This window comes from Elephas maximus, chromosome 22 (genome assembly GCF_024166365.1).
Source record: "Elephas maximus indicus isolate mEleMax1 chromosome 22, mEleMax1 primary haplotype, whole genome shotgun sequence".
NCBI classification, from domain to species: domain Eukaryota; kingdom Metazoa; phylum Chordata; class Mammalia; order Proboscidea; family Elephantidae; genus Elephas; species Elephas maximus.
Window position 1 is genome coordinate 43,031,826 of NC_064840.1, and position 27,953 is coordinate 43,059,778.

At 36.9% G+C, this 27,953-nt stretch overlaps 1 protein-coding gene across 5 annotated transcripts in view; it reads left to right on the forward strand.

Annotated features, from left to right (window-relative positions):
• KIF13B (kinesin family member 13B) overlaps window positions 1-27,953 on the forward strand; it is a 346,406-nt gene that overhangs the window by 120,436 nt on the left and 198,017 nt on the right. For 4 of the 5 annotated variants that reach the window (XM_049865676.1, XM_049865675.1, XM_049865678.1 and 1 more), the window contains 6 exons: window positions 366-458; window positions 2,163-2,343; window positions 8,718-8,805; window positions 9,741-9,875; window positions 12,052-12,164; window positions 13,582-13,693. In XM_049865676.1, coding sequence (XP_049721633.1) covers window positions 366-458; window positions 2,163-2,343; window positions 8,718-8,805; window positions 9,741-9,875; window positions 12,052-12,164; window positions 13,582-13,693 — 722 coding nt within the window. The remainder of the gene's footprint in view (window positions 1-365; window positions 459-2,162; window positions 2,344-8,717; window positions 8,806-9,740; window positions 9,876-12,051; window positions 12,165-13,581; window positions 13,694-27,953) is intronic. The other variant, XM_049865679.1, reaches the window with a different exon arrangement.

The window sequence follows — 27,953 nt, forward strand, 5'->3', positions numbered from 1 at the left end:
TATTGTTAAATTCAGGTCCACCCTGGTCCCAAATACGAATTTCATATATGCATATATAATATATAAATTCATTGATTATAAAATAAGCAATTCATTAGCTTTCTGCATTGCATGAGATTTGTGGCCAGTGTTTAATTCAAATAGGTATTACGGGGAAATGTTGCTTATTTCCCATCATGTACTAACTAGAAATAACTGGAAGGACATCAGCCTTAGGAAGCGTTCATCAAGTTTAAAAACCTTGCTTGGTGATAAAGAAACTAATATACATGTTTAAAAACAATTTTATATTATTTTGGCTAAAAATATCTTTTCTTCTTCTCTTTTTCACCTTCCATCTTTCCTTCCTTCTGTCCGACTTTCAGGTCAAGATGATGTTTTCAAGTGCCTTGGGGAGAATATCCTTCAGAATGCTTTTGATGGCTATAATGCTTGTATCTTTGCCTATGGCCAGACTGGTAATGTTAAATAATATAAAATTGCTTAAGCAAATAACTTTCAGTGAAGGATAAAATAGAACCATGCTTTACTGAGTAACATATAGGTGATTTATTTTTTGTTATTTTGCCTTTCAGAAAGTACTACAGATAAGATAAAATTAGGCAATAAGTTTTTAAGATGATTGTACTAAAATTAGGATTAGGTTCTTTTTTTTTTTTTTTTTTTTAAGGGATGTTCTCACAAGGGCCCTGGCAGCATTCTTTTTTCCTATACATTACAGAGCTATGACTGTTGAACATATTACTAGCCATGCCTAATACATATGTCATTTAAGTTTTAAAGATCATAACAGAAAATACCATAAGGAACATATTTATTAACATCTTACCAGTTATAAATGATAAGGAACATTTTGGTTTCTATTCCTCTGTGGTCAAAAGAAAACCTATTTAAGGTGAATTAGTCACTTTTATAAGAGTATATCTTATAGCTTGCCCAATTGAAAATTATTTTTCACAGGAACATGCTTATGGTATTTTCTAAAGGCAATATTGTGTAGTGGTTATAAAATCATGGACTTTGGAACCAGTGTATTCTAGTTTCAGTCCTGGTCCTGCCACTTACTAGCTGTGAAACTAGAACAAATTAGTACCTAACCTCTCTGTACCTCAATTTCCCTATTTGCAAAAAGTGGATAATAATAAACTAGTTGTGGTCAACTTGATTCTTACCCATGGTGACTTTGTGTGTGTCAGAGTAGAATTGTGTTCCATAGGGTTTTCAAGGGCTGATTTTTCAGAATTAGATTGCCAGGTATGTCTTCCAAGGTGCCTCAGGGCAGATTTGAATCTCCAGCCTTTGGATTAGCATCCAAGCACATTAACTGTTTATATCACCCAGTGCCTCCGTAGATAATAATAGACTTTTCTTATAGTGTTATCATAATGAGTTAATGTCTGAAAACTTTCTTTCAGCAAAAGCCTGGTGCATAAAAAAAAAAAAAAAAAAAAGCCTAGGTTTAGGTATTACGATAATGATAAAGAGTGTTAAGTGACAAAAGCAGCAACTTGTATAATTAAAAGCATGTTTACAAAATGACTGCTGTTAAAAATGCAAAAAGGAATTATACCTAAGTGTTGGTAGTTACAGTCCTTGGGTGGTAGGGCTATGCAAGATTTAATTATTTTTTCCATTTTCTTAATTTTCTTTAAAGAATATGTATTTCTGTTAAAATGGGGAAAATAATTTTATGTTACAAAAGATTATTCTTTGGTTTCCACACCATTGCCAAAGTGTAATAATAAGTTAATTTGCTCTGGGGCCTATAGGGATCATCTATTTTTTTTTTGTGCCATGTGGTTAGGAATAGGCACAAAAGTGGTGAGAATAGGCACAATGCTATTAATCATATGTGTTTTTCCAATTAGTTTTAGAAAATTCTCAAACCTCACTATTTTTGATTTTTTTTTTTTTAAAGCATGAAGATTATTAAGGAAGGCTTTTGTCTTCTTTTTGACATTTTTTTTTCTGACCTTTTTGGTCTTCCTTTTGGCATTCTCATGTACAATAAGAAAGCTTCTGTAGTTATTATATTTGGGTACATTTCTTACTGTATTTTGGGTATTTCATCAATTGCTAGTAATTTATTATCAGCAATAGAAGGAGGGTTGCGTACTTAAACTTTCAAAGAGACAGTAATAACTATGATTTCCATATTTTAGGATCTGGAAAATCTTATACCATGATGGGCACAGCTGACCAACCTGGATTAATCCCAAGACTTTGCAGTGGCCTCTTTGAACGAACCCAGAAAGAGGAAAATGAAGAGCAGAGTTTTAAAGTAGAAGTGTCCTACATGGAAATTTATAATGAAAAAGTTAGAGACCTTCTTGATCCCAAAGGGTAAAAGACTTTGAGACTTTAGTGGTATAGCATTATGGACCACGACAGACTTAATTGATTTAAGTGAAAGTTTTATATTGAGCTCTAATACAGAATCATCTAGTTAATGTCTGGGCTTTTGAAATTAGAGCTGAGAAGAGAAAGGAGCTTAGGGCCAGGAGAGTGACTGAGCAGCATGTTTTTGTGTCATATTGCCCTTCTCAAATTTCATTCCAAAGCCAAAAACAAAGAGTAGTTATTAATTTAGATACTAAATTAGATGTTAAATTTCGATATTTAATTCAGATACTAAGTTATTTAGTATCAGAGTAACTGGTAGCCTTAAACAAAGTTTTTTTTTTTAAACCAAGAAATTTCAGATGGAATTCATCTGTTTGTTTGTAGGCTATGAAGTGAGGGAGAGACGTAATCAGAGATATGAAAACTGAGCTTTAGGATAGTTCATTTAGAAAATTCCTTGGATAAAAATGTCTACAATCTTGTGGCTTAGACTTTGGAAGAGAAAATGGCCCTGTAGTTTTGGAACGCTTTCAAAAATGCTGTTCTGAATCTTCGGTCATTAAGCAACCTATGGAGGATGATGAGGGGGTACCTGAAGATACATGTTTGTTGCACAGGGAGTTCTCTGAGGTCAGATTTTGTGAAAGTGCAACAATGTAGGAAAGGAAACAGGGATAATGACCGTAGGAGAGTGGCTTACTGATGTAAAAAAAAAAAAAAGAAGGTCAAAGAGCCCAGTGAACTGAGGCTTGCAAAAAGTGCTGAGGACAACAAGGAAATATTTAGCTAAGTTTGGATAAAGATGATGATCAAGGAAAGATGATCTTAGAGACATTGAATCATAAAAAAAAAAAAAAAAGAAGGTCAAAGAGCCCAGTGAACTGAGGCTTGCAAAAAGTGCTGAGGACAACAAGGAAATATTTAGCTAAGTTTGGATAAAGATGATGATCAAGGAAAGATGATCTTAGAGACATTGAATCATAGTGATAGTCAAAGAAGACAGAATTTCTCAACTTCTAATTGGCATTTATTTTCTTTGACAAATATAATAATCTTCAGGACTTTTACAAGGCAATTGAACTACCTAGTATTTCTATACAAAAATTTACTTAACAGCATTTATTGAGTAATCATTATGTGCCAGGCACTATGCAAGGCGTTGAAGAAGAGCTCAAGGTATGCATAAGATGAAAGTTCGGAAGGTAATGTGCATGGAAGTCAAAATAGGGGACAAAAGGAGTCCAGAGGTAGGTAGGTTATGACTTAAGTACCCACATCTTGCTTAATACTGTGCCTTTGTACATCTTCTTGCTTGGCCTTGAATACTTTTTTTTTGTGTCTTTACCTCTGTGAAGAACATCATTTTCTTTGAGATCCAGCTCAGACCTACTGTTTCCAGAAATTCTTAGCCAACTGACTTCGTACCTGTTCGTTCTTGAGTATTCCACAGTGCTTGGGTGGACTGTCTTGAACTTGGCCATCTACAACTTGTTCATAGCCTTTAGTAATTTCTTCTATGTTTGTCTTCTGTATAGTAATTAGCAGCATAGGTTTTGGATTCACATAGCTCTGGATCCAGTCCTCCACTTGTTACCTTTTGAGCAAATCCCTTAACTTTCTAGAACTAAGTTGCACAGAGGGAAATGATAATATTACATAATATCTTAGAGGATTGTTGTGAAGATAGATTGAGATAATATACCTGAGGTGGTAGAACATTTACTGGCTTATAGTAAGTGCTCAATAATTTTAGCTATTGTTGTTGTTATCTTCTCTATTAGTGTTTCTTGAAAATTGATTAAAAAACTCTAAAGGTGATCCCTTTTTCAGCCAAGAACTATTTGAGAGAACATCTTTTTATTCAGTTACTAATTTTATTAATTTAGCACCTACTGTGTGTAAAAACATAGTTACGTTGTGTTACTCAGGAGATAATAAATACAGTATATATTATCTTTGAGAAAAAAGGGAAAATGAAAGGAAAAAAACAGTTAATAGAATATATTCTGTGGTGAGAATTGATTCAAATATTTGTTCAATATCTACTTCATCTATAGTTTCGTAGTAATAAATGAAGTTTTTAGTGGTTGATCCTAGGGTACTATAAAATTCCAAATCATCAAACAATATTAAGGCATAATCAGTGTATTGGATTTAAGAGTCATTCCCTCACTTCCTAACTTTGCTGGTTATATGAAAGGTTATTCCATAACTATTCTTCATTATCTCATCATCAATGCCTCTACTTGCTTTCTTTATTATGAATAATAGAGATTGGATCTGGTTTCAGTTTCTGTGTTAGTTTCCCATTCTATACATTCTTTATCATTATCTCTTCCTTTCCCCTCCTGTTTTTTTTTGTTACTACATTCTCTTTCCAAATCACATAGGCCAGCTATGTTAGAGTTTTCATCATCACCTTATTCTCCACGCCCCCCCCTTGTTTTCCACATTGTAGCCAAGTTTGTTCATTCATTAAGTGACTGTTGTATGCCAGTAATTGTGTTAGGAACTGCAGACCCCACAATTAATAAGACATTGTTCCTGTTCTTATGGAGTCCAAAGTCTGTTAAAGAATGGATATATGTAGTAAATTATTGTGACCCATGGTGAAGAATGGGAGAAGAGGTGGGCAAAAGCAGATCATAAAGGGGCATATATATCAAGCTGAAGAGTTTGGACCTAATTTTGTAGGTAACAAAGAATCACTGAAGAATTTTAAGAATTATAATTCATTTTATTATTCATTTATTTAAAAAATAAGATTATCTCAAGGATGCCCTTTATCACCACTCTTATGCAACATTGTGCTGGAGGTCCTAGTCAGAGCAATTAGGCTAGATAAAGAAATAAAGTGTTTCTAGATTGGTAAGGAAGAAGTAAAAGGTATTTCTATTTCCAGATGACATGATCTTATATACAGAAAATGCTAAAAAATCCCCAAGAAAACTGCTGAAACTAATAGAAGAGTTCAGCAGAGTAATAGGATACAAGATAAACATAAAAAATCAGTTGAGATTCCTCTACACCAACAAAAAGAACATGGAAGAGGAAATCACCAAATCAATACTATTTATAGTAGCCCCCAAGAACATTAAATACCTAGGAATAAATCTTACCAGAGACGTAAAAGACCTATACAAAGAAAACTACAAGACACTACTGCAAGAAACCAAAAGAGACCTACGTAAGTGGAAAAACATACGTTGCTCATGGATAGGAAGAATTAACATTGTAAAAATGTCTGTTCTACCAAAAGCGATCTATAGCTACAATGCAATTCCAACCCAAATTGCAATGACATTTTTTAATGAGATGGAGAAACAAATCACCAACTTCATATGGAAGGGAAAGAGTCCCTGGATAAGTAAAGCATTACTGAAAAAGAAGAATAAAGTGGGAGGCCTCACTCTGCCTGGTATTAGAACCTGTTATACTGCCACAATAGTCAAAACAGCCTGGTACTGGTACAATAACAGATACATAGACCAATGGAACAGAAGTGAGAATCCAGACATAAATCCATCCACATATGAGCAGTTGGTATTTGACAAAGGCCCAAAGGTAATTAAATGGGGAAAAGAGAGTCTCTTTAACAAATGGTGCTGGCATAACTGGATATCCATCTGCAAAAAAAAGAAACAAGACCCATAGCTCACACCACGCACAAAAACTAACTCAAAATGGATCAGAGACCTAAGTATAAAATCTAAAATGATAAAGATCATGGAAGAAAAAAATAGGGACAACGCTAGGACCCCTAATACATGGCATAAACAGTATACAAAACACAACTAACAATGCAGAAGAGAAACTAGATAACTGGGAGCTCCTAAAAATCAAACACCTATCCTCATCCAAAGACTTCACCAAAAGAGTACAAAGATTACCTACAGACTGGGAAAAAATTTTTAGCTATGACATTTCCGATCAGCTTCTGACCTCTAAAATCTACGTATTTCAAAAACTCAACTACAGAAAGACAATGCAATTAAAAAACAGGCAAAGGATATGAACAGGCACTTCACTAAAGACATTCAGGTAGCTAACAGATACAGGAGGAAATGCTCACAATCATTAGCCACTAGAGAAATGCAATTCAACACTACAATGAGATTCCATCTCATTCCAACAAGGCTGGCATTAATCCAAAAATACAAAACAATAAATGTTGGACAGGCTGTGGAGAGACTGGAACACTCATACACTGCTGGTAGGAATGTAAAATGGTACAACCACTTTGGAAATCGATTTGACACTTCCTTAAAAAACTAGAAATAGAACTACCGTGCAATCCAGCAATCCCACTCCTTGGAATATATCCTAGAGAAATAAGAGCCTTTACGTGAACAGATATATGCACACCCATGTTCATTGCAGCACTGTTTACAATAGCAAAATGATGGAAGCAACCAAGGTGCCCATCAACAGATGAATGGATAGATAAATTATGGTATATTCACACAATGGAATACTATGCATTGATAAAGAACAGTGATGAATCCTTGAAACATTTGATAACATGGAGGAATCTGGAAGGCTTTATGCTGAGTGAAATTAGTCAGATGCGAAAGGACAAATATTGTATGAGACCACTAATGTAAGAACTCGAAAAATAGTTTAAACTGAGATGAAAATATTCTTCGATGGTTCCGAGAGTAGGGAGCGAGGGAGGGAGAGGGGTTTTCACTAATTGGATAGTAGATAAGGACTATTTAAGGTGAAGGGAAAGACAACACACAATACAGTCATGGTCAGCACAACTGGACTAAACCAAAAGCAAGGAAGTTTCCTGAGTAAACTGAATGCTTTGAAGGCCAGCATAGCAAGGGTGGGGGTTTGGGGACCATGGTTTCAGGGGATGTCTAAGTCAATTGGCTTAATAAAATCTGTTAAGAAAATATTCTGCACCCCATTTTGGAGATTGGCATCTGGGGTCTTAAACGCCAGCAAGCGGCCATGTAACATGCATCAATGGGTGTCAACCCACCTGGAGTAAAGGAGATTGAAGAACACCAAAGACACAAGGTAATTATGAGCCCAGGAGACAGGGCCACATAAACCAGAGACTACATCAACCTGAGACAGAAGAACTAGATGGTGCCCGGCTACAACTGATGACTGCCCTGACAGGGAACACAGCAGAGAACCCCTGAGGGAGCAGGAGAGCAGTGGGATGCAGACTTCAAATTCTCGTAAAAAGACCAGGTTAGTGGCCTGACTGAGACTAGAGGGACCCCAGAGGTCATGGTCCCCAGACTTTCTGTTTGCCCAAGACATTCCCAAAGGCAACTCTTCAGACAGGTATTGACTTGACTATAGGATAGAAAATGATACTGGTAAAGAGTGAGCTTCTTGGATCAGGTAGACACATGAGACTATGTGGGCAGCTCCTCTCTGGAGAGGAGGTGAGAGGGTAGAGGGGGTCAGAAGCTGGCCAAATGGGCATGAAAACAGAGAGTGGAGGGAAGGAGTTTGCTGCCTCATTAGAGGAAGAGCAAGTAGGAATATAAATTTTTGTATGAGAGACTCACTTGATTTGTAAACTTTCACTTAAAGCCGAATAAAAATTTTAAAAAATATAAGATTTTCTGTAGTTCAAAGTGAATACACATTCATGGTAGAAAATGTGGATGAACAAAACGACATAAAATGAGAATCACTTGTAATTTCATCATCAACAAATACTTCTTAATGTGTTTTGATTTATGGATTAATTATGCTGTGTGCTGTAGGTTTTTGGCAGATGCCCTTTATTGAGCTTATCAGTTCCTTGTTTACTAAGACTTTTTTAAAAAAATATGAATGAGTATTAAATTTTATTTAATTGAAATGATCATGCAATTTTATTTTTTCTCTTTAGTCTGTCAGTGTGCTAAAATGCATGGATTTTTTTTTTCCAGTGTTAGAACAATGTAACAGCCCTGGAATAAGCCAATTTTGTGATTTTAAATCATTACTGGATTCACTGTGCTGTTTTTTGTTTGGGATTTTGCATCTTTATTCGTGATTGAGATTGGTCTATAGTTTTTCTTTCTTGCACATTTAACATTTACTGAGTTTCTGCTCTTTGTACCGCATTCTGAGCTAAGACAAGTAGGTTGTTTGTATTTATTTGACTCTGCATTCTCTGTGGTAGTAAATAGACATCCCACAGTTTACCCTTTTGAGAGATGTGATATTTTACCACATTATGAATTCTTTTTACCAGTCAAGATTTTAATTTTTGGTTTAAATTTTTCTGGGATCAAGTCAGTTTATTTTACTTATTTGAGATCTTTTTTGAATGCAGTATATATATTTATGGAGTATCGTTGAGTCCTTTTTAAAACTCATTATTATTACAAAATTGTTTCTTTGTTTCTAATGAACAGAAGCCGTCAAACTTTAAAAGTCAGAGAGCATAGTGTACTGGGACCTTATGTGGACGGACTTTCTAAACTGGCTGTCACAAGCTACAAGGTAAAAACACCCTTTATGTGAACTACTTAAATTTAGCATGGTAAATATTTTGTTGTTTAATTTGTGATGATTTTTTTTTGAAATTAAAACGTTATAGTAGCATCACTTAATAAGTCACCTAAAAAATCTTCTATTTAAAAAGCTACATATTGCTGTTAGGACAGTTTAATTTTGAGGGAAGATGTCCAGATTTGCTAGGCATACCTATTCATCAAGTGTAAGGCACACTTTTTTTTTTCCTCCATATTTTATGATTTGTAAAATTGTGATGTGCCTTACGGTTGTGTTGGCCTTTAGTTAGTGCCCTTTTCCAACTTCACAGTTCTGGTTTGTGTGAATCCTTTAGGCTTTGCTTATTGGAGAATGGTGGAAGGTGGGATGAGACACTGATGTCAGGTACATTGAATTAAGAGTCAGAGAATGTTGATCTAGTGATACTTGCTGTTTTCGTTGCCTCTATGACTCAGGATCATTTACTTTACCTTACCTTACCTCTTTGTCCTAACTTTTAAAATGAACATGAATTTTATTGTCTTGACTATCTCATGAGGTAGATTCATTTGTTCCTTGTTGGATGTTTCCTTCATTTAGTAAACAGTTATTGGACATTTTCTGTGTCCCAGGCAGTGCTAGGTGCTGGGGATATAAAAAATGTAGTGAGATGGCCCGTTCCTTCAGAATGCTTATAGATGTTATCAAGGTGTTATAAAACAGCATGGTAAATGCAGTGACAGTGCAGTGATAGATATATGATGAGGATTCAGAGAAGTGCTGTTATACTCTGTGGAGCTTAATGTTCATTGAGACACAAAATGTAAACTGCAAATGTAGTTGGCTAAGCGGTGAAAATTTTAATGGTTTTTCATAGTATAGCAGAGTTTTAATATTTATTAGACAAATAATGGGATGTATATCTCTGGATTGTTGCTATTTAGGATATTGAGTCTTTGATGTCTGAGGGTAACAAATCTCGTACAGTTGCCGCAACCAACATGAATGAGGAAAGTAGCCGATCCCATGCGGTCTTCAAAATCACCCTTACACATACTTTATATGATGTGAAGTCTGGGGTAAGTGTTCAGATGCATCACCTTATTTTAATTTTTAAAAGGGGATTTTTATCTTTTTTTCTTCAGGTGTTAGATGAATTAAAGTTCTAGCTGGACATGTATATGCTAGTTAGGACTCAGGACAGAAAGGGGTTTATTTAGTACAGGGAATTGAGTAATTACAGAGTTGTTGATATCACCAGTGCAAGAGTGGGTTCTCGACTGAATCTCTAGGAATAACTCTCAGAACAATACAGATCTGATCCATCAGGGATGCTCCTGCTGAGGCTTTCACTGGAGCTGTGGGTTCAGGGCACACCCCAGAGCTGTTGTCCTGGAAGCAGGAATCAAGAACTTGCTGCTGCCAGTGCAGCTACCTCTTAGCATCATAGATGGTAGAGAATGTATGCAGGAACACTCCTATAGAAAAAAAACCTCATGTTTTCATGATCCAGCTTGCCAGCAGAAAAAGTGAAAAACGGGTCAGAGAATGGCTTCTGCTTTCCAGATCTGAAGCAAGTGATACGATTGGCGGAGCCTAAGTCATATTGTGGGCCCTGACTGTAAGGAAGTCTGAGAAATATAGGTTTTAGCTCTTCAACCTCTTCAACTAAAAGAACAGAAGCTGAGGAAGCTGATGATCCACAGTTTCTACTACAACTCGAGTTCAGCCTTCACAGAAGCACTCCTCAGCCCCTCTTCATTCACAGAGCCCTGCCCTGTCTGCCCAGCCAAGCTGGGTCTTTGTTCTTCCAGCGTCAGATCTCTCTCACCCAGACCAGGCCCCTTACATGCCTGCCAAATCCTTCAGTGCCATCCTCCAGACTACGATGGCTAACTGTAAGCTAATATCAATGCTGTTGCAGATTTTGTAGAAATTCTTTTGAAATGTTACCTTCTGAACAGCTAATTACTAGGAGGACTAAGCTACACTGAGAAAATGACACTATAAAATTGTAGATTTATAGAATAATCTTGTATTTGGTTTGAATCTTGTGAAGAGTAAACAGAGCCAGAGATGTGTATGCTTCTACCACACTGAAGACTTCTCCGTTGACTCATCCATTTGTGTTTTCCCTTACTTCTTAATGTTAGTTTTTGCATATTTTATTATGATACCTTCCCCCCAGTGAATCAGTTTCAAATACCAGAAGCTAAAATAATCACCCTGGCAAAAGTGCTATATTTTGGCATCAGATTTTCATTTGCTGAAAGCATGTTTTTTCTTCTTTTACCAACACGACTAGATTAGTATAACAACAAAAGTTTCTTTGTTTCTTATTTCCTTTTCAGTATAAAACAAAAAATATACTGAAGGCTTTTATTTATTATTTTTAAACCAAAAGTACTTTTGATTCAGGAGGCTGAGTCAACACATTTGCAACACATTTACATCATATATTTTAAAGTTCTAGAAAAAATGATCCCGTCTATGGATTTTGGCATTCGTTTCCCACATTTCTTGTATTGCTGCTGGAGTATAAAATATCTGTTAAATGTATGTTTATGTGTATGTGCCTGTGTGTATGATCCAACTATTAAAACTATGTTTTAATTTAGTGTACTCTTTATACATGGTGTTTGTGTAATTACGTTGACCAAAAGTCTTACAGCTCACATTTTTATCTACAAAAAAGAAATTTTATCTACCAAAAAGGTATCTATATGTCTGATCTAGGAAAACAATATAAATCTTACACCTGAAATTGTGAAATAAGGGAATTATTATATATGAATTATATGAAAAACTTTAGAAAGTGTTTTTGATTTATCGAAGGATTCTTTTATTGTATGAAAGTCACATTAATTTTTTTAACATCAATAAGAATATTAAATATTTTCCCTTAGGTAAAAATTCATGAAATTTTAAAGAGCATAGTTTCAAATTATTAAAATTTATATCTTATAAATATAAAAGTACTTTTATATTTATAAGTATTCTCTATGAAAATTGTATTGGACTCCCTTCAAAACATCGCATTTTGGGGGACACTGCTTTTTTGAGACTTATTAACTTTCACTCTGTCTAGATTAGTAGAGTCCTATATTTTGTGTGTATCTATTATTAGATTTTACAATTATACTGTTTTACAACAGTACAAAACAATTTAGAAATAATGTTAATAACTCTTTTATAATTGAGATAATAAACCCATTCGGTAGACACGGTATCACTTTTTATCAATTTGTATCCTAGACATCTGGAGAAAAAGTGGGCAAACTGAGCTTGGTTGATTTAGCGGGCAGCGAAAGAGCAACAAAAACTGGAGCTGCAGGTGATAGGCTGAAGGAAGGGAGCAACATTAACAAGTAAGTTTTTCAGAAGCTCACTTTTATTTATTGATTTAATAGCCAAATAGAGGACTTTGTATGGTTTTAAAAATAATAAGATTCTGGAAAAATAAAGTTTATAATGAATAAATAGTTTGGAATGTTTTTCTAGTATTTTTGGGGGGGCCAGAGTGCATTTGGTTTGGTTTTGTTGAGGTGTCTGATGGGGCAGAGGAGCACAGCTTCAGTCAATTCAAGGTTTCTCAACAGCAACATTTTTGAGATTTGGGGCCAGAAAAGTCTTTGTCTGGTGGGAGTTTTGGGGGAGGTGAAGGTAGGGGTGGCTGTCCTGTGTATTGTAGGATGTTTAGGTTTAGGAGCATCCTGGTCTCTAGCCACTAGATGCCAGTAGTAGTAACCACTCCACCCCCGCCCCACCCGCTAGTTGTGACAACCTAAAGCATCTCCAGACATTGCCAGCTGTTCCTTGTGAGACAGCATCATGTTCCAGTTGAGAACCACTGGTTTAAGCTATAGAAAATAAGAAAAATCATTGTTCTGTCAGAGTCTAGCTGTCGACCTTGACTTGTGTGTCACTGTCTAAACAAGCAACATGCTCACTACCCACATTGGGCTTGCCTTTTTGCCATTTTATAACTGCTTATTTATACCAGGAGTCCTGGTGGCACAGTGGTTAAGAGCTTGGCTGCTAATCAAAAGGTCAGCAGTTCAAATCCACTAGCCTCTCCTTGGAAACCCCATGAGGCAATTCTGCTGTGTTCTATAGGGTCGCTGTGAGTCAGAATCGACTCAACAGCAAAGGGTTTGTTCTGGTTCTGGTTTTATCTATACCAAGAAACTAGGACTTTATGAAGTAATATTTAGTTTACCAATTCCTTCATACGGTTATTTTTTCCCTCAGGCTGAACTGCTAGCTCTTTTATGGTCAGGTATCTTTTCTACCCTCATGGCTCGGGGAAGGACATATAGCAAGTCATCAGAAACTAACTAGAGATTACAGAACACCATCGTCCAGATGCTACATTACTTTTGAAAGGAGATTATAGAATTTTTTTATATATACACAAAACAAAAAAAATAAATAAGTACACACATAAGTGTATATATTTTACTTTGAACTGTTTTAATTCATTGTATTATGTTTGGGACTTCCTTTCCTAAAGGTGTGTGTATTGTTTGTGTAATTATCTCAACCTGAGGATTTGCAGCTCACATTTTTTTGTACAAAAAAGAAAAAAAATTGAGCTAAGCAGTTTTATTGCTTAAAGTAGTACTAGAGGGATAGCAGCTAATTAGAGTTAATGTGTTTTTAAACTGAGCAGTAAAATGCTGACATGCAGGTACAAAGACATCTTGATATTCAGTCTTTGTGCTAAAATGTGACATTTGATATATTCAGTTTTTAGTGATTTTTGTGGTTTGTTGTACAATGCAGGTCCCTCACAACCCTTGGTCTGGTTATCTCAGCCCTTGCAGATCAGAGTGCTGGCAAAAACAAGAATAAATTTGTTCCATATCGTGACTCAGTTCTCACTTGGCTGCTCAAAGTAAGTTCCCCACGGCATATTTTTAATGGTTGATAAAACGGATGAATAAAAAGTAGGCTGTCATTTCCTCCATCGGTGTCCAGATTTATAATCACTAGGTTCTTATGTGATAATCACAATCTTTATGGATTGAGCATAGGTTTCTTCCTAGTGATTAATATCTTGTTTCACCAGGACCTGCAAGTAAATGGGTTCTTAGGCACACTGAATCACATGATTGCTTGTGGGTATTTTGGGGAATAAAATGACTTAGTGCTAATCTGACAGTTGAGTGAGTCACAGAAAAGGAGTTTCCACTGTCTTACAAAACTAAGCTGCACTTCTCCATCCTTCTCACAGACTCCTTTTGTTTGGCTGACATTTTGGACCTTGTTTTTCTATTCAACTTCAAGGTTATTGTTGATAATTTTAATTTTAATTTGCTTCTTAAAGGTGTTGCTTAAGGATAGAGAGTTGACTAGTTAGTCATTTCTTGAGTAATTTATTCAATATGAATGAGAGAGATGAAAATGAAAAAGAAACAGTTGTATGAAGTGCCATGAAACATGGGGTTGCCCTGAGTTGCAACTAACAACAACCTGAAATGCTATGACGAGAATGTAATGAAACCTAAGACACTCCTGGCCCATAGTCTAGTAAGGCAGATAAGATGTGTACACAAACTGTTATATAATATGAGTTAGTGACAGATGCCACAAGAGAGATGGTAATGACATGTAATAGGAGTTTGTTGAAGAGAACATGAGTATTACCAGGTCTTCCAGGTCTTCTTTCATCTTAATAGAGGTGATGTGGTGAATTAGATACTGGACCGGGAAATACAGGATATCAGAATCTAAGATATAAGGATATAAGTTGTAGTGACAGTTTAACTCCTTCTAGAGGTTATCAGCATTGAACAAAATACTTTACCTAATACTCTTTTTTTCTGTTTCAAAATAGAGAAATAAATTTATGTGCCTCATCTATTTTATAAGGTGATTTAGTGTTGTAATGGCTTATTTTCTTATTTATCAAGAAATTTTTGAACTCTTGTGCTAGGGGTTGAGAATATGAAGAGTTAAATACAGGTTCCCAGTTAGCTTAGTAGGGGATATGTCTTTTGACTTAGACCATGACATGTTTAGAGAACAGTGTTTGTAAAAGGAAGTAAGGCTTTTTCCCTGGTTTTTACACTGTCTCAAAGGGTTACCAGTCTTCGACTATGCTTTCTATAACTTTGCACACTGAACATGCTTTGTTAAGTGAAAACATAGATGTCAGCAATGTCAGTAAGTTCTGACCATAGAAAATCAGGTAGATTACTTTCTTTGGCCTAAATGCAATGAAATTAGAAATTTAAAACAAACAAAATTTATGATTAAAAAACACGTATAAATGACTGAATTAAAGGGATATTACAAAATATTTTACTACCACAGAAATAATTGTACTGGTCTTCATGTGTCAATAAAAATTAAACTCAAAAACTCACTTATTTAATTTCCTGAAGAAATCTTCATAAGGTACTTATTTCTTTATCAAATTTTCCAGAGAAAGATTTCCTGGTCATACATGATTGTGGTCTTTGAAGTACCTGACTTAAAACATAGAATATTCATTGTCCTCTTGTTTCCATGTTGTTATTTCAGTCTGTTTAAACTAACAACAGGAAATATTTTCTGTTAAACTAATTGACATAGTTAATATGGACTAGGTAATTATTGAGTGCGTAGATGATTCGTGACAGTGGCCATCCCACAAGCTGGAGGCCAGGAGAACCTGTTTCAGGAGAAGCAGGTACCATGCTAAAGTACTTCATGTGCATTATCTCATTTAATCCCTAGAAGGTTAATGGTGTTCTCATGTTATAGATGAGACAGCAGGCACAGAACTAGTAAATGGCAGAATCAAAATTAGAATCTTTGGCTGATGTTACTGCCTATCTTTCTTTGGTTAGGTTATGCTCTTCTTATCAAAGTTTGATTTTCATTAGAAGAAGCACCTGAATTTTACCAAATTTTGATAGAAAATAATCAAACAAAAATGTTAATAGTACCTGAACTTGAAGAATAAACTAAAAACTTTTTTTGAAAGCTCATTTTGTCTTCTCTCCAGTAAAATTAAATTTGCAACTTCTATGTGTTAATTCTTAGATTAAAAGAATGAATCAGGTTTTGTATTTTTGTCATTATTTTTTTCCTTAGGAACTTCTGTGACTTTCTTTACATTGTATTTGACTTTTGCAGCAAGATCATACATAGGGGCATTTTTGAAAAACCTATTCCAGGACTTAAACAGGTTTCTCAAAGGCTTCTCTGAATGTATTGATACAAAAATTGTTCTCCTTTGGAGTGTTCTCCTTGTTGCTTTTTCCTTAATTCTTAATTAGTCTCTCACTCCCTGATCCTCATTCATCTTTGGTGTCATTCTAGTATTCTCCAACTTAATTTTCATTGAACTCATGAAATTGTTCAACTTTTTTGAGAACTACAATGTCTTTCATAGTTGTTTTGCATTGTATTTGCATCTTACAGTTGTTGTGCTCTTGATGTGTATAACTGCTCTTGGTAATTTGGTCAGGGATAGATGTGAGTACTCTTCTGTCAGGGAGCATTGAGTGGTTTACTCTTTTCTCAGTGGTCAGTAGAGAACCATTTCATATTAAGATGACTTTTGGCTCTCTGTGTAACCTTCTAAACCTTGTAACCTCAAGTAACTTTTGGTAATGAATGCTTAGATAATGAACATCTTTTGAATTCATCCACTTTTTCTGTTCTTCTGCCACTTCCCCATTGAAGGCCAGTCTTACCTTTTTCTTGCACGACTGAAGCAGCATCTCCCTCCAGCTTTCTTAGTCCAATCCATTCTTCACTGTTAGGTTGCAACACCTTCATAAATTAATACTCAAGCTTAAATCTCTTCAATACCTTTCCATACGTACGCCCTTAGGATAAAGTCCAAATTCTTCGGTGACTTGTGACCTGCAAGACTCTTTACTCTGACCCTCTTTACTTCTCGTTGTTCATCTTTTGCTTCTCAATATTATAAATTCTAGTTAAGTAATGAGTGTTGTCTTCCAGGACTTTACTCTTACTCTGTTTGGAACATTTTCCCCCCTTTCTTCAGTCTCTTCGCCTCCCACACCCCACCTCTTTATCTGGGTAATAGATATTTATCTTTAGATCTTAAATGTCACTTTCCCTGGGACTCTTCCCTAACCTTCCATGACTGGGCTGTCTGCCTTTCCTGTGTTTTTCCATATCTTACTGTATCTCTATTGCAGGGATATTTTCTTAATATGTAGTATTGTAATTTCTTACTGGCTTACCAGCATTCCCCACTAGATAGTAAACTCCAGGAAGAGTTGAGTGAATAATTTCAGTTCTGCTTTTTTTTTTGAACTAGTGTTATGACCTTTGGCAAGTCTGTCAGTTTTCCTGAGTGTCAGTTTCTCATCTGTAAAATGAAATAATTTGATTAAATGAAAGAGTTCTTTTAGCTTTAAAAAACTGTGACTTCCAAAACTAAATTTCTTTCCTATGTCCATTTGATATGCAGTTGTTATGTTTGAAATAAAACTGGTCTAATTTGCCTAATTAACAATTAAACAGTAAACAAGAAGCTTTATACTTTCTCCTTGAATGAGTGCCAGTACTTCTGTTGCCATTTCCTTTTGCTAGTGGCATGAGGCCGTTTTTGAATGTAAGCATGTTGTTGCTCCATGAACAAGGGCTTATAAAATATCAAGTATTTGTTGTTTGCCAGGTTTCCTTTTCTCAGCATAAATTGAAGCACAATATACACACTTTTCTTCTTTGGTAGTTGTTACAACCCCCCTTTTCTACCCAATAGCATTTGCTGTTAATGTGGGCTAACAGAATGCTGCAATTCTTTGAAGGCAGCATTCTACCATGGTGCCATTAGCAAACAGAATTGCAGTCTGAGTTGTTTAAATTCCTACAATCTTTATAAATAACATTTGAATTTCATTAGTGTGCGTAGGACTCGTCTTGACGTTTTTCTGGACGTTGTCAAAACCAGGATACCAACAATGTGAGATCAATGTCTGGAAGTAAAGGATGAAACAAACAATCATAAAGGCTTCACAGAAATTGCTTTTGCTTGCGAAAGCCCCAACTAGTTATATTTCCTTCCTTTTTATGCATTAAAGTATATTTTCATCAAATACATAATTATGTTAGCCAAGAGCCTTGGTGGTGCAATGGTTAAGTGCTCAGATACTAACCAAAAGGTTGGCATTCGAACCGACCAGCAGCCCTGTGGGAGAAAAGGCCTGGCGATCTGCTTCCGTAAAGATTACAACCTAAAAGGTCCGTCCTATGGGGCAGTTCTACTCTGTCATGTATGGGTCACTATGAGGTGGAATCGGCTGGAAAGTACACAGTGTCTCCTGTAGAAATACAAGTTTTCAGTACTGAATGAATAAATGGACATGCTGTCTCTAATTATATTGATCTGTTAGCAATACCTAGGGAGTTATTTTGTTTTGGCATCTAGGACAAAATAATTTGGAAAAGTGTCAGGTCATCTAATTTGTAACTCAGGCCTGAACTTTCTCTGTGTTACCAAGTATACTATTATGGGTGGCTATAAAACAAACAAACAAACAAAAAAAACCAAACCCATTGCTGTTGAATTAATTCTGACTCATAAGTGACCCTATAGGACAGGTAGAACTGCCCCATAGAGTTTCCAAGGAGTACCTGGTGGATTCGAACTGCCAACCTTTTGGTTAGCAGCCGTAGCTCTTAACCACTACAACACCAGGGTTTCCTGGGTAGCTATGGAAGAGTGGAAATAATATTGGACTTGAAGGTAGAGCATGCTGGGTTAAAATACTGTTCAACTTAGTAGCTTCGGACCCTTAAAACAGGGCTTTTAACCTCATTTGGCAGAGCAAACCTGTTTCCTCCTTGGTATAATGGAAAAAAAAAAAAAAAGATACTATTAATTCAGAAAGGCTAAGTGAGGACCAGATAAAGTACATATGCAAAGGTTGTATAAATCACAAGTTGCTGTAACAAATTTTATATACATCCTTAAAAGGAAGAATTTTATAAAGGTTAATGCTGCCCAAAATAGGCCGTGTTTTCTTGTGATTTCATGAATTTCCCATTATTGGCCTGTTTGAATATTGGACAGGATAGCCACTACATTTCTCTCTAATATTGAAAATCTATACTTTATAGACTTACTCTTACTGAAAGAGGATATTGAATCTATTCTATTGAATAATTTTTCTCAGACTGGGCCATTATATTAGTGTATTAGTAGTTATCTATTACTCTGTAACATTACCCCAAAACTTAACAGCTAGAAAAAATTAAACAGCTGGATATGACTTAATTGAGTGGTTCTGACTGCAGTTGAAAAGTGTCAGCTGGCGCTGCTGTCATTTCAAGGCTTGACTGGGGATGGATTTGCTCACTCAGGTGGTTGTTGGCAGGCTTCAGACGATCTGCTTCCAAACTGACTCTCATGGGTCTCTGCACAGAGCCACCTCACCACATGGTATCTTGTTTCTTCCAGAGTGAGAGAAGATATCCAATATAGAAGCAGATTCGTTTTATAATCTAATATCAGAAGTAATATAGCATTCCTTCTGCTGTTTTTGATCAGTTAGAGGCAAATCAGTAAGTCCTACCTACACTCAAGGAAAGGGAATGGTATAAGGATATAAGTACCAGAAAGTAGGGATCACTGGGGCCATCTTACATGCTGCCTACCACAGATGGATTACGTACAGCCTTGCCTTATGTTGTTGCCAGGTTGAAAGTCCAGGTTCTGCTTGGCGTGACTTATCTCAGCCAATAAATGAGAGAATGAGGTGAGAGGGTAGAAAGTCACCTTTATTTCCTTGCCCAAGGAAAGGAAACAGTCAGGGCTACGGCCCCCAAGACTGCTCAGTGAGGGTGAGGGAAAAGGTTACTTTTTTTTTTTTAATAATTTTTATTGTGCTTTAAGTGAAAGTTACAAATCAAGTCAGTCTGTCACATATAAGCTTATATACACCTTATTACATACTCCTATTTACTCTCCCCTTAATGAGTCAGCCCGCTCCCTCCTTCCATGACCGTTTTGCCAGTTTCTAACCCTCTCTACCCTCCCATCTCCCCTCCAGACAGGAGATGCCAGTACAGTCTCAAGTGTCCACCTGATACAAGTAGCTCACTCATCATTAGCATCTCTCTCCAACCCATTGTCCAGTCCCTTCCAAGTCTGATGAGTAGTCTTTGGGAATGGTTCCTGTCCTGGGCCAACAGAAGGTTTGGGGACCATGACCGCCGGGATTTTTCTAGTCTCAGTCAGACCATTAAGTCTGGTCTTTTTATGAGAATTTGGGGTCTGCATCCCACTGTTCTCCTGCTCCCTCAGGAGTTCTCTGTTGTGCTCCCTGTCAGGGCAGTCATCAGTTGTGGCTGGACACCATCTAGTTCTTCTGGTCTCAGGATGGTGTAGGTCTCTAGTTCATGTGGTCCTTTCTGTCTCTTGGGCTCATAGTTATCGTGTGACCTTGGTGTTCTTCATTCTCCTTTGATCCAGGTGGGTTGAGACCAATGGATGCATCTTAGATGGCCGCTTGTTAGCATTTAAGACCCCAGACGCCACACTTCAAAGTGGGATGCAGAATGTTTTTATAATAGAGTTTATTATGCCAATTGACTTAGAAGTCCCCTTAAGCCATAGTCCCCAAACCCTCGCCCTTACTCCACTGACCTTCGAAGCATTGAGTTCATCCCGGAAACTTCTTTGCTTTTGGTCCAGTCCAGTTGAGCTGACCTTCCCTGTATTGAGTGTTGTCCTTCCCTTCACCTAAAGTAGTTCTTATCTACTAACTAATCAGTAAATAACCCTCTCCCACCCTCCCTCCCTCCCCCGTCTCATAACCACAAAAGAATGTGTTCTTTTCAGTTTATACTATTTCTCAAGAACTTATAATAGTGGTCTTTTTTTTTTCTTTAATTAACTTTTATTAAGCTTCAAGTGAACGTTTACAAATCCAATCAGTCTGTCACATATAAGTTTACATACATCTTACTCCGTACTCCCACTTGCTCTCCCCCTATTGAGTCAGCCCTTTCAGTCTCTCCTCTCGTGACAATTTTGCCAGCTTCCCTCTCTCTCTATCCTCCCATCCCCCTCCAGACAAGAGTTGCCAGCACACTCTCAAGTGTCCACCTGATTTAAGTAGCTCACTCTTCATCAGCATCTCTCTCCCCCACGCTGACCAGTCCCTTTCATTTCTGATGAGTTGTCTTCGGGGATGGTTCCTGTCCTGTGCCAACAGAAGGTCTGGGGAGCATTGCTGCCGGGATTCCTCTAGTCGCAGTCAGATCATTAAGTATGGTCTTTTTATGAGAATTTGGGGTCTGCATCCCACTGTTCTCCTGCTCCCTCATGGGTTCTCTGTTGTGCTCCCTGTCAGGGCAGTCATCGATTGTGGCCGGGCACCAACTAGTTCTTCTGGTCTCAGGATGATGTAGGTCTCTGGTTCATGTGGCCCTTTCTGTCTCTTGGGCTCTTAGTTGTTGTGTGACCTTGGTGTTCTTCATTTTCCTTTGCTCCAGGTGGGTTGAGACCAATTGATGCATCTTAGATGGCCGCTTGTTAGCATTTAAGACCCCAGACGCCACATTTCAAAGTTGGATGCAGAATGTTTTCATAATAGAATTATTTTGCCAATTGACTTAGAAGTCCCCTCAAACCATGTTCCCCAGACCCCCGCCCCTGTTCCGCTGACCTTTGAAGCATTCATTTTATCCCGGAAACTTCTTTGCTTTTGGTCCAGTCCAATTGAGCTGACCTTCCATGTATTGAGTGTTGTCTTTCCCTTCACCCAAAACAGTTCTTATCTACTGATTAATCAATAAAAAACCCTCTCCCACCCTCCTTCCCTCCCCCCTTCGTAACGGCAAAAGTATGTGTTCTTCTCAGTTTTTACTGTTTCTCAAGATCTTATAATAGTGGTCTTATACAATATTTGTCCTTGTGCATCTGACTAATTTCACCCAGCATAATGCCTTCCAGGTTCCTCCATGTTATGAAATGTTTCACAGATTTGCCACTGTTCTTTATTGATGCGTAGTATTCCATTCTGTGACTGTACCAAAATTTATTTAACTATTCATCTATTGATGGGCACCTGGGTTGCTTCCATCTTTTTGCTATTGTAAACAGTGCTGCAATAAACATGGGTGTGCGTATATTTGTTCCTGTAAAGGCTCTTATTTGTCTAGGGTATATTCTAAGCAGTGGGATTTCTGGGTTGTATGGTAGTTCTATTTCTAACTTTTTAAGAAAACGCCAGATAGATTTCCAAAGTGGTTGTACCATTTTACGTTCCCACCAGCAGTGTATAAGAGTTCCAGCCTCTCCTCAGCCCCTCCGACATTTATTATTTTGTGCTTTTTGGATTAATGCCAGCCTTGTTGGAGTGAGATGGAATCTCATCGTAGTTTTAATTTGCATTTCTCTAATGGCTAATGATCGAGAGCATTTTCTCATGTGTCTGTTAGCTGCCTGAATATCTTCTTTAGTGAAGTGCGTGTTCATATCCTTTGCCCACTTTTTGATTGGGTTGTTTGTCTTTTTGTGGTTGAGTTTTAACAGAATCATATAGATTTTAGAGATCAGGCGCTGGTCAGAGATGTCATAGCTGAAAATTTTTTCCCAATCTGTAGGAGGTCTTTTTACTCTTTTGGTGAAGTCTTTTTTTAGATGAGCATAGGTGTTTGATTTTTAGGAGCTCCCAGTTATCTGGTTTCTCTTTGTCATTTTTAGTAATGTTCTGTATTCTGTTTATGCCTTGTATTAGGGCTCCTAGGGTTGTCCCAATTTTTTTCTTCCATGATCTTTATCGTTTTAGTCTTTATGTTTAGGTCTTTGATCCACTTGGAGTTAGTTTTTGTGCATGGTGTGCCGTATGGGTCCTGTTTCATTTTTTTGCAAATGGATATCCATTTATGCCAGCACCATTTGTTAAAAAAACTATCTTTTCCCCAATTAACTGACACTGGTCCTTTGTCAAATATCAGCTGCTCATATGTGGATGGATTTATATCTGGGTTCTCAATTCTGTTCCATTGGTCTATGTGCCTGTTGTTGTACCAGTACCGGGCTGTTTTGACTACTGTGGCTGTATAATAGGTTCTAAAATCAGGTAGAGTGAGGCCTCCCACTTTCTTCTTCTATTTCAGTAATGCTTTACTTATCCGGGGCTTCTTTCCCTTCCATATGAAGTTGGTGATTTGTTTCTCCATCACATTAAAAAATGTCATTGGAATTTGGATCGGAAGTACATTGTATGTATAGATGGCTTTTGGTAGAATAGACATTTTTAGTATGTTAATTCTTCCTATCCATGAGCAAGGTATGTTCTTCCACTTATGTAGGTCCCTTTTAGTTTCTTGCACTAGTACTTTGTAGTTATCTTTGTATAGGTCTTTTACATCTTTGGTAAGATTTATTCCTAAGGATTTTATCTTCTTGGGGGCTCCTGTGAATGGTATTGATTTGGTGATTTCCTCTTCGATGTTCTTTTTGTTGATGTAGAGGAATCCAATTGATTTTCGTATGTTTATCTTGTAACCGGAGACTCTGACAAACTCTTCTATTAGTTTCAGTAGTTTTCTGGAGGATTCTGTAGGGTTTTCTGTGTATAAGATCATGTCATCTGGAAATAGAGGTAATTTTTCTTCTTCCTTGCCAATCCGGATGCCCTTTATTTCTTTGTCTAGCCTAATTGCTCTGGCTAGAACCTCTAGCACAATGTTGAATAAGAGTGGTGATAAAGGGCATCCTTGTCTGGTTCCCGTTCTCAAGGGAAATGCTTTCTAGGCTCTCTCCATTTAGAATGATGTTGGCTGTTGGCTTTGTATAAAAAAAAATATGTTGAGATATTTTCCTTCAATTCCTATTTTGCTGAGAGTTTTAATCGTGAATTGGTGTCGGACTTTGTCAAATGCCTTTTCTCCATCAATTGATAAGATCATGTGGTTTTTGTCTTTTGTTTTTTTTATATGGTGGATCACATTAATGGTTTTTCTAATATTAAACCAACCTTGCATACCTGGTATAAATCCCACTTGGTCGTGGTGGGTTATTTTTTTGATGTGTTGTTGTATTCTATTGGCTGGAATTTTGTTGATGATTTTTGCATCTATGTTCATGAGGGATAGAGGTCTGTAATTTTCTTTTTTTTGTGGTATCTACCTGGTTTTGGTATCAGGGATATGGTAGCTTCATAGAATGAGTTAGGTAGTATTCCATCATTTTCTATGCTTTGAAATACCTTCAGTAGTAGTGGTGTTAACTCTTTTCTGAAAGTTTGGTGGAACTCTGCAGTGAAGCTGTCCGGGCCAGGGCTTTTTTTTGTTGGAAGTTTTTTGGTTACCTTTTTAATCTCTTTTTTTGTTATGGGTCTATTTAGTTGTTCTACTTCTGATTGTGTTAGTTTAGGTAGGTGGTGTTTTTCTAGGAATTCATCCATTTCTTCTAGGTTTGCAAATTTGTTACAGTACAATTTTTCATAATGATCTGATATGATTGTTTTAATTTCAGTTGGGTCTGTTGTGATATGGCTCATCTCGTCTTTTATTCGGGTTAGTTGTTTCCTTTCCTGTATTTCTTTAGTCAGTCTGGCCAATGGTTTATCAATTTTGTTAATTTTTTCAAAGAACCAGCTTTTGGCTTTGTTAATTCTTTCAGTTGTTTTTCTGTCCTCTATTTCATTTAGTTCAGCTGTAATTTTTATTATTTGTTTTCTTCTGGTGCCTGATGGATTCTTTTGTTGCTCGCTTTCTATTCAAGTTGTAGGGACAGTTCTCTGATTTTGACTCTTTCTTCTTTATGTGTGTGTGCATTTATCGATGTAAGTTGACCTCTGAGTACTGCTTTTGCCGTGTCCCAGAGCTTTTGATAGGAAGTGTTTTCATTCCTGTTGCATTCTATGAATTTCTTTATTCCCTCCTTAATGTCTTCTATAACCCAGTCTTTTTTGAGCAGGGTATTGTTCAGTTTCCAAGTATTTGATTTCTTTTCTCTCATTTTTCAGTTATTGATTTCCACTTTTATGGCCTTGTGGTCTGAGAAGTTGGTTTGTAATATTTGATGTTTTGGATTCTGCAAAGGTTTGTTTTATGACCTAATATGTGATCTATTCTAGAGAATGTTGCATGTGCACTAGAAAAAAAACCATACTTTGCAGCTGTTCGGTGGAGTGTTCTGTATAGGTCTATGAGGTCAGGTTGGTTGATGGCAGCAATTAGGTATTCCATATCTCTATTGAGCTTCTTACTGGAAGTCCTATCCTTCTCCGAAAGTGGTGTGTTGAAGTCTCCTACTATAATTGTGGAGGTGTCTATCTCACTTTTCAGTTCTGTTAAAGTTTGTTTTTTGTATCTTGCAGCCCTGTCATTGGGTGCATAAATATTTAATGTGGTTATGTTTTCCTGATCAATTGTCCCTTTAATCATTATTTAGTGTCCTTCTTTATCCTTTGTGGTGGATTTAACTTTGAAGTCTATTTTGTCAGAAATTAATATTGCTACTCCTGTTCTTTTTTGCTTATTGTTTGCTTGATATATTTTTTTCCATCCTTTGAGTTTTAGTTTGTGTCTAAGTCTAAGGTGTGTCTCTTGTAGGCAGCATATAGACAGATCGTGTTTCTTTATCCAGTCCGCGACTCTCTGTCTCTTTATAGGTGCATTTAGTGCATTTACATTCAGCGTAATTATAGATAAGAATGTGTTTAGTGCTGTCATTTTGATGCCTTTTTGAGTGTGTTGTTGACAATTTTCATTTTTCCACCTACTTTTTTTTGTGCTGAGACTTCTTCTTTGTAAATTGTGTGTTCCTCATTTTCGTAGTCAAATTTATGTTTGCTGAGTCGTGTTTTTCTTGGTATTTATTTTGAGTTATGGAATTGTTAGACCTCTTTGTGGTTACCTTAATATTTACCCCTATTTTTCTAAGTAAAAACCTAACTTGTATTGTCCTATATCGCCTTGTTTTCCTCTCCATATGGCAGTTCTATGCCTACTGTATTTAGTCCCTCTTTTTGATTTTTGTGATCTTTTACATAATGACTTCAGTGATTCCCTGTTTTGACCATTTTTTTTCTTTTTAAAATTAATCTTGATTTGTTGTTGTGATTTCCTTATTTGAGTTGATATCAGGATGTTCTGTTCTGTGACCTTGTATTGTGTTATTATCTGATGTCATTGATTTTCTGAGCAAACAATTTCGTGTAGTATTTCTTGTAGCTTTGGTTTGGTTTTCGCAGATTGTCTAAGCTCATGTTTATTTGTAAATGTTTTAATTTCACCTTCATATTTGAGAGAGAGTTTTGCTGGATAAATGATCCTTGGCTGGTAGTTTTTCTCCTTCAGTGCTCTATATATGTCATCCCATTGCCTTCTTGACTGTATGGTTTCTGCTGAGTCATCTGAACTTATTCTTATTGATTCTCCTTTGTAGGAGACCTTTCTTTTCTCCCTGGCTGCTTTTAAAATTTTCTCTTTATCTTTGGTTTTGGCAAGTTTGATGATAATATGTCTTGGTGATTTTCTTTTTGGATCAATCTTATATGGAGTTCGATGAGCATCTTGAATAGATATCCTTTCATTTTTCATGATGTCAGGGAAGCTTTCTGCCAACAGATCTTCAACTATTCTCTCTGTATTTTCTGTTATCCCTCCCTGTTCTGGAACTCCAATCACACGCAAGTTATCCTTCTTGATAGAGTCCCACATGATTCTTAGGGTTTCTTCATTTTTTTAAGTTCTTTTATCTGATTTTTCTTCAACTGTATTGGTGTCAATTGCTTTATCCTCCATGTCCCCCACTCTGCATTCCAATTCCTCGTTTCTGCTCCTCTGACTTCCTATTGAGTTGTCTAATTCTGTAATTTTACTGTTAATCTTTTGGATTTCTGAATGCTGTCGCTGTATGCATTCTTGTAACTTATTATTTTTTCCACTATGTTTTTGAATAATCTTTTTGATTTCTTCAACTGCTTTATTAGTGTGTTCCTTGGGTTTTTCTGTAGATTGCCTTATTTCATTTTTGAGGTCATCCCTGATGTCTTGAAGCATTCTGTAAATTAGTTTTTTATATTCTGCATGTGGCAATTCCAGGATTGTATCTTCATTTGGGAAAGATTTTGATTCTTTAATTTGGGGAGTTGCAGAAGCAGTCATGGTCTGCTTCTTTATATGGTTTGATATCGACTGCTGTCTCCGAGCCATCTATAAGATATTGTAATGATTTATTTTATATTTGCTCACTGAGTCTTGTTTTGTTTTCTTTCAATGTACGTAGATGGGCTACTAGATTGTGCTGTCTTGATTGTTGTATCCTTTGAATCACTTATGTCCTCTCACCAGCTGGTTTGGGCCATTACCAGAAATATAAGCCTAAGAGTCCATTCACTATTCTTGAGTAAAATCTGATTTTGGGTCACCAAGTGTGTGGAATAGACTGTCACCTATTCGCTTAGAGGAGTAGTGCTAGTTGTGTGCACCAGATTCTAGTAGGAGCAGGGGGTCACACCCCAGGGGGGCAGGATGCTGGCAGGTTTCCCCCAAGTGTCAGTGAGGTAGGTGTGTCCCTATTCCTAAAGCACTTTGGTGGGTGGGCTCTGCAGCTGCACCTTAGGTACCCAACGCCTCTACCTCTACAGATTGGTAGGTGTCACTATCCTCAGACCCCTATGGCGGGAGGTTACGTGGTTTGGATGGAGCTTCAGCCCTCAGTTCCCCGTTGTGGGTCAGTGAGGGCTCTCTTTTATAGGTAGAGGTATCAGACCTGGGAAACTTGTCTTTCCAGTAATCTGCTAAAACAATTATAGTCAGATCCCTATCAGAATTGCCTTTGCATTATAATAGGCACCTTGTTCCCTGTATGGATGAAAGCCCAAGTCTGTGGATCTCATATGCTTGGCTGGAGCTGGTTCTGTATTTTTAGTCCAATTTTGGGAAGTCAGGGAAGGATTCTTGGTCCCTGGGTTTTTTGTAGCTGCTTCTCTCAGGCCAGGAGAATGTGTTAGGAAAAGAGAAAAGAAACAAACAAAGAAAAAAACACAGAGCACTTCACTCTCTGGCCCAGGAAATTCCAATGTTAATGAAGCTGCCTGGGAAGGGGAGGGGAGGGATCAGATAGATTGAAGAGAGTAGCTCCCAGGAATATAGACAAAGTTACTTATCTTGCTTGTTGAGGACTGTTTTATCTGAGATTCTGAGGGGCGGGTAGCCTGTGT